Source organism: Eubalaena glacialis, chromosome 3, assembly GCF_028564815.1.
Source record: "Eubalaena glacialis isolate mEubGla1 chromosome 3, mEubGla1.1.hap2.+ XY, whole genome shotgun sequence".
Lineage (NCBI taxonomy): Eukaryota > Metazoa > Chordata > Mammalia > Artiodactyla > Balaenidae > Eubalaena > Eubalaena glacialis.
Window position 1 is genome coordinate 39588863 of NC_083718.1, and position 22190 is coordinate 39611052.

At 35.6% G+C, this 22190-nt stretch overlaps 2 protein-coding genes across 5 annotated transcripts in view; one reads left to right on the plus strand and one right to left on the minus strand.

Annotated features, from left to right (window-relative positions):
• Positions 1–22190, plus strand: part of LOC133089167 (membrane cofactor protein-like) — a 66598-nt gene that overhangs the window by 23785 nt on the left and 20623 nt on the right. For all 4 annotated transcript variants that reach the window (XM_061187484.1, XM_061187481.1, XM_061187485.1 and 1 more), the window contains exons 2-5: positions 3013–3201; positions 3556–3658; positions 10923–11008; positions 11851–12048. In XM_061187484.1, coding sequence (XP_061043467.1) covers positions 3013–3201; positions 3556–3658; positions 10923–11008; positions 11851–12048 — 576 coding nt within the window. The remainder of the gene's footprint in view (positions 1–3012; positions 3202–3555; positions 3659–10922; positions 11009–11850; positions 12049–22190) is intronic.
• On the minus strand, positions 8073–8530 carry LOC133088517 (ubiquitin-ribosomal protein eL40 fusion protein-like). The gene is made up of 2 exons (XM_061186483.1): positions 8428–8530; positions 8073–8341 (listed from the first exon to the last, which is right to left on the minus strand). Exons 1-2 carry the CDS (start codon positions 8528–8530, stop codon positions 8073–8075), a joined length of 372 nt encoding a protein of 123 aa, XP_061042466.1.

Sequence of the window (22190 nt, forward strand, 5' to 3'; positions counted from 1 at the left end):
TGTCCCAGAGGTCTCTGAGACTGTCCTCAACTCTTTTCATTCTTTTTTCTTTATTCTGCTCTGTAGTAGTTATTTCCACTATTTTATCTTCCAGGTCAATTATCCGTTCTTCTGCCTCAGTTATTCAGCTCTCGATTCCTTCTAGAGAATTTTAAATTTCGTTTATTGTGTTGTTCATCATTGTCTGTTTGCTCTTTAGTTCTTCTAGGTCCTTGTTAAACGTTTCTTCTATTTTCTCCATTCTATTTCCAAGATTTTGGATCATCTTTACTATCATTACTCTGAATTCTTTTCCAGGTAGACTGCCTATTTCCTCTTCATTTGTTTGGTCTGATGGGTCTTTACCTTGCTCCTTCATCTGCTGTGTTTCTCTGTTTTCTCATTTTGCTTAACTTACTGTGTTTGGGGTCTCCTTTTCACAGGCTGCAGGTTCATAGTTCCCATTGTTTTTGGTGTCTGACCCCAGTGGGTGAGGTTGGTTCAGTGGGTTGTGTAGGCTTCCTGGTTGAGGGGACTAGTGCCTGTGTTCTGGTGGATGAGGCTGGATCTTGTCTTTCTGTTGGGCAGGTCCACGTCTGGTGGTGTGTTTTGGGGTGTCTGTGGTCTTATTATGATTTTACACAGCCTCTCTGCTAATGGATGGGGCTGTGTTCCTGTCTTGCTAGTTGTTTGGCATAGGGTGTCCAGCACTGTAGCTTGCTGGTGATTGAGTGGAGCTGGGTCTTAGGGTTGAGGTGGACATCTTTGGGAGAGCTTTCACTGTTTGATATTACGTGGCGCCAGGAGGTGTCTGGTGGACCAATGTCCTGAACTCGGCTCTCCCACCTCAGAGGCACAGGCCTGACACCTGGCCGGAGCACCAAGACCCTGTCAGCCACACGGCTCAGAAGAAAAGGGAGAAAAAAAGAAAGAAAGAAAGAAAATAAAATAAAGTTATTAAAATAAAAATATTAAAAATTAAAAAAATTTTAAAGTAATAAAAGAAAGAAAAAAAAGAGAAAGAAAGAAGAGAGCAACCAAACCAAAAAACTAATCCACCAATGATAACAAGTGCTATAAAGTATACTAAAAAAAAAAAAAAAAGGACAAACACAACCCCAGGATAAATTGTAAAAGCAAAGCTATATAGACAAAATCACACAACGAAGCATACACATACACACTCAGAAAAAAATAAAAAGGAGGAAAAAATATATATATTTTTTTTTTATAAAAAAAGGGAAGAGAGCAACCAAATGTATAAACAAATCTACCAATGATAATAAACCCTAAATACTAAACTAAGATAAACATGAAACCAGAAACAACTCAGATGCAGAAAGCAAACCCAAAGTCTACAGTTGCTCCCAAAGTCCACCGCCTCAATTTTGGTATGATTCGTTGTCTATTCAGGTATTTCAGAGATGCAGGGTACATCAAGTTGATTGTGGAGATTTAATCCGCTGTTCCTGAGGCTGCTGGGAGAAATGTCCCTTTCTCTTCTTTGTTCAAACCACTCGTGGGGTTCAGCTTTGGATTTGGCCCCGCCTCTGCGTGTAGGTCGCCTGAGGGCGTCTGTTCTTCACTCAGCCAGGACGGGGTTAAAGTAGCAGCTGATTCGGGGGCTCTGGCTCGCTCAGGCTGGTGTGGGGGGAGGAAGGGGTATGGAATGTGGGGCGAGCCTGTGGCGGCAGAGGCCAGCGTGACATGGCAACAGCCTGAGGCATGCCATGTGTTCTCCCCGGGAAGTTGTCCCTGGATCTCGGGACCCTGGCAGTGGCGGGCTGCACAGGCTCCCAGGAGGGGAGGTGTGGATAGTGACCTGTGCTTGCACACAGGCTTCTTGGTGGTGGTGGCAGCAGCCTTAGCATTTCATGCCCCTCTCTGCTGTCTGCGCTGATAACCGTAGCTCGCACCCATCTCCTCCTTAGGTTCTTAACTTTATAAGAGAGGCCTCTGAATTCCTTTAGTCCTTTAGGACTTAATATGTCTCCATCACATTATTTTACATAATTTTTCTAACAGATTTGTTAGGTTATCAAAGTGCCCAGATAGTTAAAAGCAAGAGGACTTGCTGAGGTAGAAATGACATTATTCTAGGGAGTAAAAAACTCCTTCCCTCAACACCCCCCGAAAAAATCCCAGAAGTAAAAAATTCTAAAAGCATAGCAATATAATAGCTTTACTGTTGGGATATATTGGATAAACAACCCAAACAGCTACCTCAGGGAGCTTCTGAGGAATGAGCAATCCATTGATCTGTGAAGGAAAGTTAAATTATATTTAAAGTAATGTCGAAGACAGCAAGTTGTTTTTTCATGTAATGCTTTTCAGATAGTACATTTTGATATTTAAATGGTGTCTATTCATCACTTTTAAAATGCTCAATTCACTAATAGGAAACAAATGAAACAAAGTATTATTTTTTGAAATACTTCGGTCCATAATTATTTTGATTTATGAATCCCACAAGGCACATATTATATTCATCTCTTACCATAGCATGTCTTGAGTATCAGCTGAGTATAGAGTGTAGTAGAAAAAGAAGGCATATGATCCCTGCCCTCTAGGACCTTGCCTTCTGAGAGGAAACTGAGCCTGAAATGACAAGTGATCATATGCTTGTGTTTCAAACCATGGAAGAGTAATCTGAGCAGAGTGCTGTATACTGTAGGAGACTTCTTAGAGGAGAGGTGAGTTTTGAAATGAATTTAGAAAAAAGTGGGGAAGGATACATACCTAAAATGTATTTATATTTCAAAACTAAAAACATTGATGCTATCTCTTCAATTTACTGTTGAATAAAAATTCATCTTATTCCCTAACAAACCAAAAGCTAATAGATTGTTATTTAATGTAAGTAAGGCACATACTCCACTACTACCACCAGTTGGGTAAAAGCATGGCACAGTCGTTTAAAATCTTGCTAAGAACCTTTCCATTTATTCTGTACTACCTACCTGATGCCGGGCCATAGTCCCTGGCTGGTGAATGAGATAAAATATTTTTATGCTCTTATTCTCTTATACCTAGATGCCTGTGGTGAGCCACCAAGGTTTGGAACTATGCAGCTCCGGAATGTTTCTAAACCCAGTTATAACCCTGAGGACAGGATATATTATGAGTGTCGCCCAGGTTACCAGCCCAAGCATCCTTCTCTTTCCACCTCTGCTGTTTGTGAGGCTAATAATACGTGGTCACTTCTCCAGGAGGCCTGTACAAGTAAGTAAACAAAACTTTTTTTTTTTAATTCAAAAAACTTTTTTATTGCTCTAGAGATTTTCCACACATTTTAGGGTTCATATTTTACAACTGAAATGATGGTTTTCTCATGTGAATGTAGGTTTTAGATAGCAGTGCATTCAGGCTTTGAAAAATCTCCAGGGAACCTTTATTTTCACAATTGGTTGCCTGGGTAAATGTGAATCTTCTTGGATGTTATAATAGTTAAAGAAAGAAAATAATAAAAGATAATAATATTCCCATGAATTCAAGGGAGCAATGTAGAATTTTGAATTTGATTCAAATCTGTTTTGAAACTGGTATAAAACAACAAATTTGAAATTTTCCTTTTAGGAAAACAGTGTCCTAACCCAGGGGATCCCATAAATGGCCAAGTACAGTACCCAAATGGAAATATTCTGTTTGGCTCACAGGTTCACTATGTTTGTAACGATGGGTAAGTAGGATGCTCCTTAGAGGAAATAATGTTATATGTTACTAAATCCATTTTCATTTTGCCTCTCTTCTTAAGCATTCCCACAAAGTTGATTTCATTTTGCTTTCTGTGTGACAAGTCATACTGTAGCCAAATAACTCTTGGGCTTTTTATGGCGACTGAAAAGATGTGTAACTAGTAGAAAGAAATTTAAATTGAAGGGAAGTAAAATTGTATAATACTTAGTATATGTATTAATAAACCTCTCATAAGCATTAAACATGTGTTAATCATGGTGACTTTATCCTTGACAACACAATGCACCCTATTTAAAATGCCCAATTCTCAGAGGTGAAATAGGTTTATGGAACTGGGAGGTAGAGTTGCCAACTGAAGATATTCTTATATCAAAGTAATCTGTAAGATGTCACGAGACCAAAAGTGACCTGGTAAGCTTAGACAATAATGTTGATCAAGATCTCTTAGTTGGAAAACCTTATTTTTGAAACTACTACAAAGGAGTGAAGCATCTCAAAAAGAGGTACTGAGGATTTAATAATAGCCTTTGTTTTACAGGGCTCTTTTAATAGCATATGTTAGGGATACTGAGCATTTATAAAAAATGTGAATTTAAAAGGTAAATGTAATATGCTATGGAAACACAACTGGTTTTTTAATATTGTCTACGTATCCTGGTAGTTTACTGAGTTTATTTATTAGTTCTTACACTGTGTGTGTGTGTGTGTGTGTGTGTGTGTGTGTGTATGTGTGTAATCTTTAGGGTTTTTTATGTAGAAGATCATATCCTCTGCAAACTGTGATAGTTTTGCTTCTTTCTTTCCAAGTTAGAAATATATTTCTTTTTCTTGCTTAATTGCTCTGACTAGAACTTCTAGTACCATGTTGAATAAAAGTGGTAAAAGCAGTTGTTCATGCCTGTTCTGATCTTAGAGGAAATCTTCCAGATTTTCACCATTGAGCATGATGTTTGCTGTTGGATTTTCATGTATGGAGTTTATTATCTTAAGGCAGTTTCCTTCTGTTTCTAGTTTGTTAAGTATTTTTATTATGAAAAATATTGAATTTTATCAGATGCTTTTTCTGCCTCAATTGAGGTGACCATGTGCTTTTTTTTCCTTTCATTCTTTTGATGTTGCATATTACGTTGATTGATTTTTATGTGTTGAGCCATCTCTTGCATTCTAGGAATAATTCCCACTTGGTCATGATGTTTAATCCTTTTAAAATGCTGCTAAATTGTTTGCTAGTATTGTGTTGAGGTTGTTTGCATCAGTGTTCTTAAGGGATAGTGGTCTCTAGCTTTCTTTTCTTGTAGTACCTTTATTGAATTTTGCTATCATGGTAATGTTTGTCTCATAGAATGAGTTTGGAAGACTTCCCTCCTTTTCAGTTTTTTGGAAAAGTTTGAGAGGGATTGGTATTACTTCTTTAAATGTTTGGTAGAAATCACCAGTGAAACCATCAGATCCAGGATTTTTCTTAATTGGGAGAATTTTGATTACCGATTCAATCTCCTTACTAGTTACAGATCTATTCAGATTATCTGTTTTTGTGATTAAGTCTTGGTAGGTTTTGTGTTTCTAGGAATTTGTCCATTATATCTAGTTTATCCATTTGTGGCATAAAATTGTTCATAGTACTCTCCTAATAGTTTTTATTTCTGTCAAATCTATAGTGATGTTCCTGCTTTCATTTCTGATTTTAGTAATTTGAGTCTAATCTCTTTGTTTTAGTCAATCTAAGGGTTTGTCAATTTTGTCATGTTTTTTGAAGAACCAACTTTTAGTTTCATTGATATTCTCTCTTGTTTGGCTCTTTTTGTTGTTGTTGTTTATCTCTGTTCTAATCTTTATTATTTGCTTCCTTCTGCTAACTTTGGGTTTGTCTTTTTCTGGTTCCTTAAATTGTAAGCTTAGTTTGTTTTTTCAGAGCTATCGTTTCTTAATGTAAACATTTATAGCTATAAATTTCCCCCTTAGCACTGCTTTTGCTGAATCCCATAAGTTTTAGTATGTTATGTTTTCATTTCCATTCATGTCAAAGTACATTCTAATTGCCCTGATTTCTTCTTTGAGCCATTGGTTGTTTAAAAGCATATTGTTTAATTTTCACAATTTTTTGAATTTTCCAGTTTTCCTTTTGATGTTGATTTTTAAATTCATCCTATTGTGGTCAGAGAATATACTTTTTATGATATCTGTCTTTTAAAATCTATTTATTAACATTAATTTGTGGCATAAAACAATTATATTATTAATTATTTATTAAATAATTAATTATGTTTTGAATAACATTAATTTGTTTTCTAATTTGTCACCTAACATATGGTCTATCCCGGAAAATGTCCCACATGCTCTTGAAAAGACTGTGTATTCTGTTGTTGTTGGGTAGAGTGCTTTGTATATATCTGTGAGATCAGGTTGTTTTACTGTGCTGTTGAAGTCCTCTGTTTCCTTATTTATCTTCTGTCTAGTTGTTCTATCCATTATTGTGAGTGAGGTATTGCAGTCCCCAACTATTATGTAGAAATGCATATTATGTAGAAATGCATATTTCTCCCTTCAATTCTGTCATTTTTTGCTTCATATATTTTGATAGCCTGTCATTAGGTGCATAAATGTTTATCATTGTTATATCTTCAGTACTGAATCCTTATTAATATAAAATTTCCTTCTTTGTTTCTTGTAACCTTTTTCATTTAAAGTCTATTTTGTCAGATTTTAGTATAGCTACTCTACTGTCTTTTGGTTACTATTTGTGTGAAATATCTTTTTCCAGCCTTTCATTTTCACCCCATTTGTGTCTTTGAATGTCAAGTGAGTCTCTTGTAGACAACATATAGTTGGACCATGTGTTTTTATCCATTCTGCCAATCTCTGTCTTTTGATTGGAGAGTTTATTCCGTCTACACTTAATATAGTTATTGATGCGGAGGGATTTATATCTGTCATTGTGCTACTTGTTTTCTATATGCTTTATAGCTTTTTTCTAGTCCCTCATTTCCTGCATTACTGTTTTCTTTTGTGTGTAGTTGATTTTTGTAGTGAAATGTTTAAATTCCTTTCTCATTTCCTTTTGTGTATATTCTATAGTTATATTGTTTGTGGTTACCATGGGAATTATTATACATTTAACATTGTACATGGGAATTCCCTGGCGGTCCAGTGGTTAGGACTCTGCACTTCTACTGTAGGGGGCATGGGTTCAATCCCTGGTTGGGGAACTAAGATCCCACAAGCCTCACAGGGAGGCCAAACAAAACAAAACAAAACAAACAAACAAAATTGTACAGTTATAACACTCCAGTTTAAATTTATACCAGCTTAAATTCAATAAATTACAAAAACAGTCCTTTACAGCTCCATCCTTACCCCTTTTAGTTGTTGATATCATACTACCCTCTACACAAATAATTGTATACTAGCTTCTACTTTAATAATTTATTTATTTATTTTAAAATTTAGTCTTTTAAGTCACATATAGAAAACAAAAATTGTACTTGCAAACCACTGTTTCAGTAATGCTAGCTTTTATCATTGCCTTTGTATTTACTTTTACTGAGATATTTATTTATACATAGGGCTTTGAGTCCCTTCATTCCTTTTTCAGTACTCCCTTGAGTATTTCTTCTTGAGAAGCATAGTGGTCACAGACTTGCTAAGCTTTTAATTCTGGGATTCTGGCAATGTCTTAATTTCTCCCTCACTTTTGATGCTCAGTTTTGCTGGGATAGAGGATTTTTGGTTGACAGTTTTTTGTTGTTTTTTTTTCTTTTAGCACTTTGTCTATATCAATCCACAGTCTTCTGGCCTCTGAATTTCTAATGACAAATCTTAATTAGTATCCCTTGTATGTGATGATTCACTTCTCTCATGCAGCTTTCAGCATTCTTTGCCTTTTGAAAGTCTGATTATCATGTATCTTAGTAAGATGAATACAAAGAGACCCGCACTTAGAATTTTGAGCTTTTGGCATATTTGTTTCTTTTATCAAATTTGGGAAGTTTTCAGCCATTATTTCTTCAAGTATTCTCTCTGTCCCTTTTGCTCTATCTTCTCCTTCTGAGAGTCCCACAGTGTATGTGTTGGTCTGCTTGTTGGTGTCCCACAGATCCCTTAGGCTTTGTTCACTTTTCTTCAATCTTTTTTCTTTCTGTTTCTGAGAGTCAATAATTTCCATTACCCTATCTCAATTTCACTAATTCTTTTTTCTTCTCAAATATGCCTTTAATTCTTCCAGTGACTTTTTCATTTCCATTAATGTAGTTTTCAACTCCAGCATTTACTTTTGGATTCTTTTTAGGTTTTCTAGCTCCTATTGATATTTCCATTTTGTTCACATATTGTTCTCTTGACTTTCTACATTTCTTCCTTTAGGTCTTTGTGCATCTTTATCCAGTTATTTCTTTCAAATTTTACTGAGGCTCCAGGGTTGGGTTTAGGTAGGGGGCAACCCTGTGGGCAGAAGAAGAGCCAGTGGAGAGGATGTATCTGACCTTCTTCTTGGGGCACAAGTTGTTGGTTTGGCCACACTTCTTCTTGTGGCAGTTGACAGCAGTGGTGTGCAGGTGAGCATAACACTTGCAGCAGATCATTTTGTCACAGTTGTACTTCTTGGAAAGCTGGCAGAGGGAAGACTTGATGATACTACCCTGCAGGTGAAGCAGCAAGTGTAGGGTGGATTTTTTCTGGATATTATAGTCAGAGAGAGTACGGCCACCCTCAGCTGTTTGTCTGCAAAAATCAGACTCTGTTGGTGAGGCAGGATGTCCTCAGTGTCTTTGATTTTGGCTTTGACATTCTCAATGGTGACACTGAGCTTGACCTCAAGAGTGATGGTCTTGCCCATCAGGGTCTTCACAAAGATCTGCATCTCTGTGTCTGCTGTTTGGCTGCTTCATTGAAGAAAAATGGGGTGGCAGAACTGGCATCCATTAATTTCCATTGAGAGTGCCTTCACAAGACATTTATTTTAAAGTCTTTGTTTGATAGATTTGTCATGAGGTCTCCTTCAGAAAAAAATTCTGTTCATGTATTTTTCCACTGTATGAGCCATACTTTTCCTTTCCCTTTTCTTTGTATGCCTTACAGCTTTTTTGTTGAATCAATATTTGAATCTAATAATGTGGTAACTCTGGAAATCAGATTCTGCCCCCTACCTAGAGCTTACTGTTTTATGGGTTTTTTTGTTTTGGTTTGGTTTTTTGATTGTTGTATGGTGTCTCTGTGCTGAGGAGCAGCCTGACATATAAACTTGAAGGTCATCTCAGTTTTTTTCTGAGCCTTTCTCTGGGCGGGCGGAATCATTTTCTAATTTTTTTCCACATAGCAGTTATTTTTGAATGTCCTAGTGTTTAATGTCTGGCTTCTGTTAGTGGAAAAAAAGTAAAAGTGAAGGAGAGGGGCGAAGGATGCTGGATTTTAAATCCCTTGGATATCATTTGTCCAGTGTTGAAGGAGCTTGAAAAAGTTGGGGGAGGTGTGACAACAAAGGCTGCCCACCTCTTTTTCTGCTTCTCTGTGATCAGAAGCAGCAGTGATAAGAACACAAATCCCTGATACTTGGAGGGCAGATTCCTTTTTGCCCACCGTAGCTCCCACAGGCTACTTATAAGCTGCTCTAGCAACACGTGTACAGATGCCAGCTGGGGTGGGGGGATAGGTAGCTGCCACTGTGCTAAGAGCTAAAATTGACTGAAATCAAGCTAATTTACCTAAGTCTTCTCCTAGTAATTGCAAGCCATGAACAGCTTCTAGACTTCCAAAATAGTGATATCAGGCAGATTCTGTCAGTGTCGTCATCAAGGTGGGGAGACAGATTCCTGTTGCCACTTATTTTGCCATCATCTCAGAATCCTCTCCTAACGCATTATAATCTAGAATCAATGAATTAGCCTTTGGGGAAAAGTCCTCTGGAAGTGGGTACAGGCAGTTACACTGAGTATTTTTTAACTTGATTAAGTAAAAATAGCGGAATATCCAGTGAATGTTCCACTGGAACATATAGAAGAGGCTATTAGGCACCAAAAGTTTAAGATGTAGAGTCAAGGAAGTTGTAGCCCTCTTGAGAAACACAGTATATAGAGAGAGGCATCAGAGCAAAATAGTAAATGAAAAGTACCAAATAGATAGAATCATTCATGATCATTACAATGAGAGTCCAGAAGGAGAAGAGTGTATTAGGAATTTAAATCATTGGAGAATATTTCATTGAGTAGTATTCCTGAACTACTACTAGAAAGTTACAGGCATACCTTGGAGATATCGCAGGTTCATTTCCAGACCACTGCAATAAAGCAAATCAAATGAGTTTTTTACATACATTTCTACTATACTGTAGTCTGCTAAGTGTGCAATAGAATTATGTCTAAAAAAAATGTATATACCTTAATTTAAAAATACTGTATTACCAAAAATTGCTAACCATAATCTGAGCCTCAGAGTCATAGTAGTAACATTAAAGACATTGATCACAGATCACCATAACAAGTATAATAATAGTAATAAAGTTTGAAATATGTGAGATTTACCAAAATGTGACACAGAGACATGAAGTGAGCAAACATTTTTGGGAAAATGGCACAAATAGACTTGTTTGATGCAGGGTTGCCATACACATTCAATTTGTTAAAAACTCAATAAAGTGAAGAGCAGTAAGATGAGGTATGCCTGTATTCTGAATATTAGTAAAGAATCTAAAGAATATTACCTAAAGAATGTTAAAAAAGCTACAACTTACCTAGTACTTATTACATGCCAGATGCTAACTCATCCAATCCTCAAAACAGTCCCATGAGGTATGTACTGTTACCCCCCCCCCTTTCATAGATGAGGAAACTGAGCAAGAGAACCTTGCCTAAGGGGCTTGCCCAAGCTCAAATAAGTCAGTCTTAGAGCTGGAACTTGAATCCAGGCAGGCAAGCTCTAGGGCCTGATCTCTCTGCTCAGTCCTTACTGAGCAGAATGGTGTGAGCAAAACGGTAGAGAAGTGAACGTGTGATGCATTTGCCAGAGATAGCAGAGGGGCTACACTGACAACATGACAGAGTAATTTAGACATTTTGCTGTGGGCCAATGTGTGCTCACATGCAGAAACTCTATTTAATTAAGTTGCATATTTAGTTAGCACTTACATTATATTTTGTTTAAGGAACTTTTCCTTCAAATTACTGTAGTGCAGGAAAACAACCATATAAAATTGTTTTCATTATTATGTCCATCTTGTAACTACTAAAGAACATAGTAACTTTTCTTTTCTCATTTAGTTATTTCTTAATTGGACCAAGTATTCGATACTGTGACATTTCTGGAAGTACTGTGGACTGGAGTGGTAATCCTCCAATATGTGAAAGTAAGTATATTCTCTCTTTAGAATATAGAGCAGCAGTTCTCAAACTTTGGGCCTCAGGACCCCTTTATGCTTTTAAATTAACATAGACACCAATGAACTTTTCTTTATGTGGGTTATGCCTATTGCTATTATTATATTGGAATTAAAACTGAAAAGTTTTTAAAATAATTATTATTCATTTTTAAGAAGAGTAAGCACAATACCTGTTAGTATATACAACATACTTTTATGAAAAATCAAAAATTTCCGAAACAAGTAGTGGCATTGTTTTACAATTTTGCAAATTTCTTCAATATCTGGCTTAAAAGAAGACATCTGGATTCAGTCTCTTGCAAAATCACACAATTTATAGCCTCTGGAAAATTTCACCATACATTTGTAAGGGTGAAAGTGAAAAATGACGATAATACTTGGTATTAATGTGAAGAACTGATCTAGTGAATAGATATATTTATAAATTATGAAGTGTTTCTCAACCAGCACTGAGTTCTGTTTTTAATCATAATTATATTATATCATTAAATTGTCACCATCTCTTATGATGAGAACAAAACTTAGTATGGCCTTACAGATAAATAAATGTGTTTCATATAGATTTTTAATGTCGTTATTTAAGAAAATTAGTTTTATTTTAAATAATTCACTTCTAAATTAATAGTTTGAATTTAGGATAATACACTTTCTCATAGAAACCTTCTAAATGGATATTGGGTTCACAACTAGCTTGTAGAAATCATATGTTAATGAATTTATTGAAGGCAATTCATAGACCTTTACTGATTGCTGTTTAATCTTTCACCTTTCCTTTTGCCTTTTATGTCTTCTTTTTTTCCCTTTCTAAGAGATTTTGTGTAAACCACCTGAAAAAATTCTAAATGGAAAATACACAAATAGCCACAAGGATGTATTTGAGTACAGTGAAGTAGTAGGTTATAGTTGTGATGCTTCAAATGGAACAGATCCATATTCACTTGTTGGAGAGAGCAAGCTTGTTTGTATTGGAAAGGACGAATGGAGTAGTGACCCTCCTCAGTGTAAAGGTAATAATATTTCCATTTATTTCCTTCTTAATTTGTAAATACTGTAGAAATGCTTTGTAAATTGTTTTATGTACAAGTAAAAACAGCCATATGTGCTTGATCCTCCTGTTAAATTGGTTTCTAATTTAATTTAATATCAGTCAAATCAAGTAAAAAATGCTTCTACTTGTAGAGCTTCCCCCCTCTCACCCCACAGGTTCTTGGCATTCCAATTTATACATTGTGAACTACTGTGTACATGCATGAGTTAGGACTTTTTTCCATGAAAAGCATCAAAAAATTCAACACACACTTTCTTAAACATGAGAAAGTGTTATCTTGTATTACAAGAAGTCTGACAGTTTTGGCTACAGGAAATCATAGTGTACATTGTAAAAGATTAATTGTCTTACAGATATGATTTATAAACTCTGGGCAAATCTTACTTAAAAACAATGTTTAAGGCATTAGAGCATGATCAAAAGCAGGGAGACACTGGAGGGATTTTTACTCTTGAAAGAAAGGGTCCACTGAATAATGGCAAAATATTTACTCTTCTCAAGTGAACATGGAACATTCTCTAATACCATATTCTAGGCAATAAGATAATTTTTAACAAATTTCACATAATTGAAATCATTCAGAGTACATTATCTGATCAAACTGGGATGAATGTAGAAATCAAAACATAAATCTAGAATATCCCCAAATATTTGAAAATTATGCAGACACTTACAACTAATAAATAAATCAAAGACAAAGTATTAACAAGGGAAATTAGAAAGTGCTTCGAATATAATAAAAATGAAACACAGCATATCAAAATATCAGAACTTGTGGGATACAGCAAAAAGCATTGCTTAGAAGGATATTTAAACCATGAAATACTTATATTGGAAAAAGAAAAGTCTCAAATCAATAATCTGAACTTCTATCATAAGGAACTAAAAAAAAAAAAAAAACAACTTAAACTCCAATAGGAAATAATAAAGACAGAGAAAATATCACTGAAATTGAAAAGAAATAACATAGAGAGAATCAAATCAACACCTGCTTCTTGGAGAAGATTGATAAAATGGATAAACCTATAGGTAGTTTAACAGGAAAACGGAAGATACAAATTACCAGTATCACGAGTGAAAAAGAGGGCTTCCCTGGTGGCGCAGTGGTTGAGAATCTGCCTGCCAATGCAGGGGACAAGGGTTCGAGCCCTGGTCTGGGAAGATCCCACATGCCGCGGAGCAACTATGCCCGTGAGCCACAACTACTGAGCCTGTGCATCTGAAACCTGTGCTCCACAACAAGAGAGGCCATGATAGTGAGAGGCCCGCGCACCGCGATGAAGAGTGGCCCCTGCTTGCCACAACTAGAGAAAGCCCTCGCACAGAAACGAAGACCCAACACAGCCAAAAATAAATAAATAAACAAACAAAAAAAGACAAAGTGAAAAAGAGGATATCACTAAATATACTGCAGACATTTAAAGAACAGTAAGGGAATAAAACAAACAGCTTTATGCCTGTAAATTTGACAGCTTAAACCTTCTTGCATGTAGATTTTGTCTTTCCTTTTGTTATTGTGGTATATCACATTGATTGATTTCCATATGTTGAACCATCCTTGTGCAGAAGGAAATTTTGTCAAATGCATAAATAGCATTTGACAAAATTCAACATCCATTCATGATAAAAACCCTCATGAAGGTGGGTATAGCAGGAACATATCTCAACATAATAAAGGTGATTTATGACAAACCCACAGCCAACATAATACTCAAAGGTGAGAAGCTGAAAGCCTTCCTGAAATTCAGGAACAAGACAAGGATGCCCACTCTCACGACTTCTATTCAACATAGTATTGGAAGTCAGAAAAGAAAAAGAAATAAAAGCTATCCAAAATAGAAAGGAATAAGTAAAACTGTCACTGTTTACAGATGACATAATACTCTATATAGAGAATGCTACTCTACACAAAAACTATTGGAACTAATATATGAATTCAGCAAGGTAGGAGGATACACGATGAATATACAGAAATCTGTTGTGTTTCTTTACCCTAATAATGAAAGGTCAGGAAGAGTAAGTTAAAAAAACAATTCCATTTAAAATTGCATCTAAAAACAAACAAACCAAAAAAACCATAGGGATAGACTTAACCAATGAAGTGAAAGACCTATACACTGAAAACTATAAAACATTGGTAAAGGAATCTGAACATGATTCAAAGAAATGGAAAAATATACTGTGCCCTTGGATTGGAAGAATTAATATTGCTAAAATGGCCATACTACCCAAAGCAATCTACAGATTTAATGCAATCCCTATAAAAATACCTGTGACATTGTTCACAGAACTAGAACAAATAATCCTAAAATTTATATGGAACCATAAAAGACCCAGAATTGCCAAAGCAATACTGAGAAAAAAGAAGAAAGCTGAAGGTATAACCCTTCCTTGACTTTAGACTATACTACAAAGGAACAGTAATCAAAGCAGCATGGTATTGGCACAAAAACAGACATGTAGATCAATGGAGTAGAGAACCTACTCCATTGTAGTTCAGTGGAACAGAGTAGAGAACCCAGAAATAAACCCATGCACCTATGGTCAATTAATCTACAACAAAGGAGGCAAGAATATACAATGGAGAAAAGACAGTCTCTTCAACAAGTGGTCCTATGAAAGCTGGACAGCTGCATGTAATACAATGAAATTAGAACATTCCCTCACACCATATACAAAAATAAACTCAAATTGTGTAAAGGCCTAAATGTAAGACATGACACCATAAAACATAGGCAAAACACTCTGACAAAAGTTGTAGCAATATTTTCTTAGGTCAGTGTCCCAAGGCAAAAGAAACAAAAGCAAAAATAAACAAATGGGACCTAATCAAACTTAAAAGCTTTTGCACAGCAAAGGAAACCATCAACAAAACCAAAAGACAACCTACAGAATGAGAGAAAATATTTGCAAATGATGCAAATGACAAGAGGTTAATATCCAGAGTACACAAACAGCTCATACAACTCAATATTAAAAAAATGAACAACACAATCAAAAAATGGGCAGAAGACCTAAATAGATGTTTCTCTAAAGAAGACATACAGATTGCCTACGTGTATATGAAAAGATGCTCAACATCACTAATTATTAGAGAAATGCAAATCAAAACCACAAGGTGTTGCCACTGGTCAGAATGGCTGTCATCAAAAAGTCTATAAATAATAAATGTTGGAGAGGGTGTGGAGAAAAGGGCACCCTCTTGCACTGTTGGTGGGAATGTAAAGTGATGCAGCCAGTAAAGAAGACAGTCTGGAGGTTACTTAAAAAACTAAAAATAGAGCTATGATCCAGTAATCCCACTCCTGGGTATATGTCTGGAAAAAGTGAAAACTCTAATTCAAAAAGGTACATGCACTCCCAGTGTTCATAGCAGCACTATTTACAATAGCCAAGACATAGAAGTAACCCATGTGCCCATCAAGAGGTGATTGGATTAAGAAGATGTTTTGTGTGTGTGTGTGTGTGTGTCTGTATGTGTGTGTATTGGCATATTACTTAGTGTTAAAAAAGAATAAAATAGTTACATTGTAGCAACATGAATGGACTTAGAGAATATTATGCTTAGTGAAGTAAGTAAGACAGAAAGACAAATACTATATGATATCAGCTGTATGTGGAATCAAAAAAATAATACAAATGATTCTATATACAAGACAGAAACAGACTCACAGATGTAGAAAACAAACTTATGATTACCAAAGGGAAAAGGGAGGGGGGCAACAAATTAGGGGCATGGGATTAACAGATACAAACTACTATACGTAAAATAAAAAAGCAACAAGTATTTGCTATATAGCACAAGGAATTATATCCAATATCTTGTAATAAACTGTAATGGAATATAATCTAAAGAAAAACCAAACAACAAATCACTATGCTGTACACCTGAAACTAACACAATATTGTAAATCACCTATACTTCAATAAAAAATTATAAAAAACCTTTTCATGAAGAGTACTGCAGGCCCCATGTCCTCACTGGGGAATTATACCAGACGTTTAAGGAATAAATAGTATTAACCCTACACAAAGTTTTCAAGAAAACTAAAGAGATAGGAATACTTCTTAACTCATTTCATGAGGACAGCACTGCTCTGATACCAAAAACAGACAGAAACATTGCAAGAAAATTACAGACAATATCCAAAATGGGCATAGAACTAAAACTTCTTAACAAAATATTAATAAATCAAATCATCGCCTATAAAAAAATAAGAATACATCATAATTAAGTAGGATTTATTCCATGAATGCATGGATGATTCAAATTTAAAAATTAATCAGTGCAATTTACCATATCAATAAACTTTGAAGAAGAAAAAAAAACCACTCTTGCATTCCTATACACTAACAACGAAAGATCAGAAAGAGAAATTAAGGAAACAATCCCATTCACAAATGCAACAAAAAGAATAAAATAACTAGGAATAAACCTACCTAAGGAGGTAAAAGACCTGTACTCAGAAAACTATAAGACACTGATGAAAGAAATCAAAGATGACACAGATGGAGAGATACACCATGTTCTTGGATTGGAAGAATCAAATTGTGAAAATGACTATACTACCCAAAGCCATCTACAGATTCAATGCAATCCCTATCGAAGTGCCAATGACATTTTTTACAGAACTAGAACCAAAAATCTTAAAATTTGTATGGAGACACAAAAGTCCCCGAATAGCCAAAGCAATCTTGAGGGAAAAAAGTGGACCTGGAGGAATCAGACTCCCTGACTTCAGACTATACTACAAAGCTACAGTAATCAAGACAATATGGTACTGGCAAAAAAAAAAAACAGAAATATAGATCAATGGAACAGGATAAAAAGCCCTGAGATAAACTCACACATCTATGGTCAACTAATCTATGACAAAGGAGGCAAGGATATACAATGGAGAAAAGACAGTCTCTTCAATAAGTTGTGCTAGGAAAACTGGCCACCTACATGTAAAAGAATGAAATTAGAGCACTCCCTAACACGTACACAAAATAAACTCAAAATGGATTAGAGACTTAAATGTAAGACTGGACACTATAAAACTCTTAGAGGAAAACATAGGAAGAACACTCTTTGACATAACTCACAGCAAGATCTTTTTTGATTCACCTCCTAGAGTAATGGAAATAAAAACAAAAATAAACAAATGGGACCTAATGAAACTTCAAAGCTTTTTGCACAGCAAAGGAAACTATAAACAGATGAAAAGACAACCCTCAGAATGGGAGAAAGTATTTGCAAATGAATCAACAAAGGGTTAAGCTCCAAAACATATACACAGCTCATGCAGCTCAATATTAAAAAAACGAACAACCCAATCAAAAAATGGGCAGAAGACCTAAATAGACATTTCTCCAGAGGACATACAGATGGCCAAGAAGCATATGAAAAGATGCTCAACATCACTAATTATTAGAGAAATGCAAATCAAAACTACAATGAGGTATCACCTCACACCAGTTAGAACGGGCATCATCAGAAAATCTACAAACAACAAATGCTGGAGAGGGTGTGGAGAAAAGGGAACCCTCTTGCACTGTTGGTGGGAATGTAAATTGATACAGCCACTATGGAGAACAGTATGGAGGTTCCTTAAAAAGCTAAAAATAGAATTACCATATGACCCAGCAATCCCACTACTGGACATGTACCCAGAGAAAACCATAATTCAAAAAGACGCATGCACCCTAATGTTCATTGCAGCACTATTTACAATAGCCAGGTCATGGAAGCAACCTAAATGCCCATCGACAGACGAATGGATAAAGAAGATGTGGTACATATATACAATGGAATATTACTCAGCCATAAAAAGGAACGAAATTGAGTTACTTGTAGTGAGCTGGATGGACCTAGAGTCTGTCATACAGAGTGAAGTAAGTCAGAAAGAGAAAAACAAATATCATATATTAACGCATATATGTGGAATCTAGAAAAATGGTACAGATGAACCGGTTTGCAAGGCAGAAATAGAAACAGATGTAGAGAACAAAAGTATGGACACAAAAGGGGGAAAGTGGGGGGGAGGCAGGCAGTGTGGTGTGATGAATTGGGAGATTGGGATTGACATGTGTACACTAATATGTATAAAATAGTAAGTAATAAGAACCTGCTGTATAAAAAAAATAAATAAAAATAAAAGGGAACTAATGAGAGCTTAGAGTATGCTGCATATCCTCCCTTATTTGAGCCCAGAGCCATTTGCTTAGACAAACCTTCCCTTGAATATATTGGACAATTCTGTCTCCACTTCTCATTAGCTCTGTAAGTTATTTAACTTCTTTGAATGTCAGTTTCTGCTGCAAATAGAATGCCTAATGTAATGTTTATTTTAAAGGTTAAATCTTCTAGCATGTGCCAAAAAAACAAAAATAAAATAAAACCACACATGATCACACTAATAGATGTAAAAAAAAAAGAGTATATGACAGAATTTATCATCTTTTCATTATAAAACTCAGCAAATAAGGATATAAGGGAACTACCTGAAGCTGACAAAAGGCACCTATAAAAATTCCCCAGCTAACATTATACTTAATAGTAAAAGAGTAGTTTATTTTTACTTAAAGTGCAACAAGACAAGGATATCTACTGTTAACCATGCTATTCGGCATTGTATTGGAGTTCCTAGACTGTACAATAAGGCATACATATTGGAGAGTAAGAAATAAAATAGACTTCATTCACTTATGATGATTGTTTTTGTAGAAAACTTGAATGGCTGAAGTTTTAGCAAGGTTGCAAGATACAAGATCAACATACAGAAATCAACTGTATATCTATATACTACTAAAACACCATTAGAAATTGAAATTTTTCAAGTACTGTTTATACCAGCTCCAAAACATGAAATACTTGCATATAAATCTAGCAACGTATGTGAAATATTTAAATGGTAAAAACAACTGAACACTTATAAAAGAAATTAAAGAAGACCTTAATAAATAGAGAAAATTCAGTGGTCATGGATTGGAAGACACAATATAATAAAGATGTCAGTAATTGACCTGTAAATTCAGCACAATCCCATAAAATCCCAGCAGAACTTGACAAACAGGTTCTACAATTTATTTAGAAAGATAAAAGAACTAGAATAGTCAATATAAATTTGAAAAAAAAATTATAGACGTTTCATTCTACCTGATGTCAAGACTTCTTATAAACCATGCTCTGAGGAATATAATCAAGACAGTGTGGTATTGGTGAAAGGATAGCCATGTAGAGCAGTGGAACAGAATAGTGTCCAGAAATAGACCCTTTCAAATATGTGCACTTGATTTCATCACAGATATACAAACAATTCATTGGAAAAATGGTAAAATTACAGGCTCAATTCGATATACATTATGCACAGAAAGAAGAAGCACCTCAACCTATGTTAGCACCATAGACAAACATTTACTCACAATGAACCAAAGACTTAAATGTAAAACCTAAAACCATACGGCTTTTACTAGAAAACGTAGAAAATATTTCTGCCTTAGCCAAAGATTTCTTAAATCAATGCTAAAAGCATGATCCTTCTTCTTTAAAGAAAAAATATTAATTGGGCTTATTAAAAACTCAAAACTTCTGCTTCAATTACACTGTTCAAAGAATGAATAAAATGAGCCACAGACTGGGAGAAAATATTTGCAAAATACATATCTGCTAATGGACTTGTATACAATATATAAATAACTCTCAAAACACAATAAGAAAAGAACCCAATTTTTTTTTTAGATGGGCAACATATTTGAATAGATCTATTTCACCAAAGAAGACATATGTATGCCAAAAAAGTACACGAAAAGTTGCTTGATATCATTAGTATTACAGAATGGAATTTAATACCATAGTGAGGTATCACTAAACAGCTATTAGAATGGCTGAAATTTTAAAAAAAAACCTAAAAACTAACAATACCATTAACTGGCAAGTATATGGAGCAATTGGAGCTCTAATACCTTGCTCGTAAGAATGCAAAGTGGTATGAACATTATGGAACACAGTTTGGCAATTCCTTATAAGGTTAAATATACATTTACCATACAACTCAGCAACATAAATAAAAAGGTATGTTTATATAGAAACCTGCATGAGAATATTCACAGCAGCATTAGTCATAATCGTTCCACACTGGAATTAGTCCACATGTCCTTCATCTGGTAATGGATGAACAGCCTATACCACATCCATACAATGGAGTAATACTCTGCAATAAAAAGAAATGAACTCCTGAATCGTGCAACAGCAGGAATGAATCTCAAATGCATTATGCTAAGTGAAATAAGCCATACTCAGAGGCTGTGATCCCATTATGACATTCTGGAAAAGCAACATTATAGGGACAGAAAACAGATTAGTGGTTGGCTGGTTGGATAAGGTGGTCGAGAGGTGGGAAGGGTTGATTACAAAGTGGCATGAGGAAGTATTTGGAGATAATGGAACTTTTGTTATTGTGCAGGTAATTACATGATTATTTGAATTGATCAAAACTAATACAGCTGTACACTTAAAAGGGTGAGATTTACTGTATGTACTTTGTTATCTAGTAAACCTAACTTAGAAGAAAATCATTAGGTACAATTAAGAGCATATTGGCCCAACAGTGAAAAATATCAGTGACAGAGCAATAGAAATCCACCATGATTTGAAAAGAAAGATTAAAATAAGAAACAGAGAGAAAGACCTTTGGGAGAAAAAGCAGAGTCAAACATACGTGTAACTGGAGTTTCAGAAGAGAGGAGAGAGAAAAATGTAGACAATCATTTCAATAAATACTGGCCAAAAATTATCTAAATTTGATCCAAAACAACAACCCCACAGGTCTGGGAAATTCACTGACCCTAGCAGAATAAATTTCAAAAATTTACCAAGAAACCCCCACTAAACTAAACACAACATGGTAAAACTACTGAGAACAAAAGAAAAAGTAGCCAGTGAGAGGGAAAAACAAAAAACAAAACACAAACATATTACATCCTCCCTCTCCTCACCCCAAAGTAAGAATGACATGACAGCTGACTTTTGTTAAGGAACTGTTGAAACTACAAGGCAATAATTTCTGCTAATGTGCTGAAAGAAAAAACAGCCTAGAATTCTCTGTCAGAGAGAAATCTTTCAGAACTGAAGGTGAAATAAAAACAGTTTCAGATAAACAAAAGCTAAGAGAATTTGTCATTAGCCAACCTGGACTATAAGAATTGATAAGGAAGTTCTCCTGGCTGAAGAGAAATAATACCTGATGGAAATTCAGACCCAAAAGAAAGGAGAAAGGACACTCTTCTGGTTTAAAAGGCAGTGTATTATCTGGCCCTCATCTATTACTCAGATTTAATCTCATAAGATATTCTCTTGAACTCACTGCCCAGCCCAGTGTTTCTTGATTTTGTTTTTTCCTAAATTCTGCCAAACCCATTAATGGATCCTGAATCCTAGAGGGTCAGGATGAGTATTTTACTTTTTAAGAAGTAGAGTAGAATGGGAAATATCAGAGTACACTGGTCTGAGGGCTAAGTAGTAACTTTTAACGTTATCTCAAGCCTGTTTGTTTATATACTGGTTTACAATGTAAATGGATTTCTTTTTTTTTTATTATTTTTTTTTTAATTTATATATATATATATTTTTTTTTTTTTGGCTGTGTTTCTGTGCGAGGGCTTTCTCTAGTTGCGGCAAGCGGGGGCCACTCTTCATCGCGGTGCGCGGGCCTCTCACTGTCGCGGCCTCTCTTGTTGCAGAGCACAAGCTCCAGACACGCAGGCTCAGTAGTTGTGGCTCACGGGCCTAGTTGCTCCGCGGCATGTGGGGTCTTCCCAGACCAGGGCTCGAACCTGTGTCCCCTGCATTGGCAGGCAGATTCTCAACCGCTGCGCCACCAGGAAGCCCAAAATGTATTTCTTGATCTCTGGGTTACAGTCCAGAATGTTTGGAAAACACTGCCCTAACTCCACTGGCCTTTGTACTTCTTGAACATCCCAGTTCCTGTGTGTTGTTGTCACCTGAGAACTTTCTTTTTCATATCTTGGCATGGCTAGCTTCTTTTCAACTTTTAAATTTGAGCTCAAATATTACCTTCTAAGAAAAGTTTTTGCTGCCTTTCTAAAAGAGCAGGGTAC

Coding starts and splice junctions, on each gene's coding strand:
- LOC133088517 (XM_061186483.1), bottom strand. CDS start 8,530: ATGCAGATCTTTGTGAAGACCCTGATGGGCAAGACCATCACTCTTGAG. Junction 8,342..8,427: donor CAAAATCAAAGACACTGAGG/ACATCCTGCCTC, acceptor ATATCCAGAAAA/AATCCACCCTACACTTGCTG.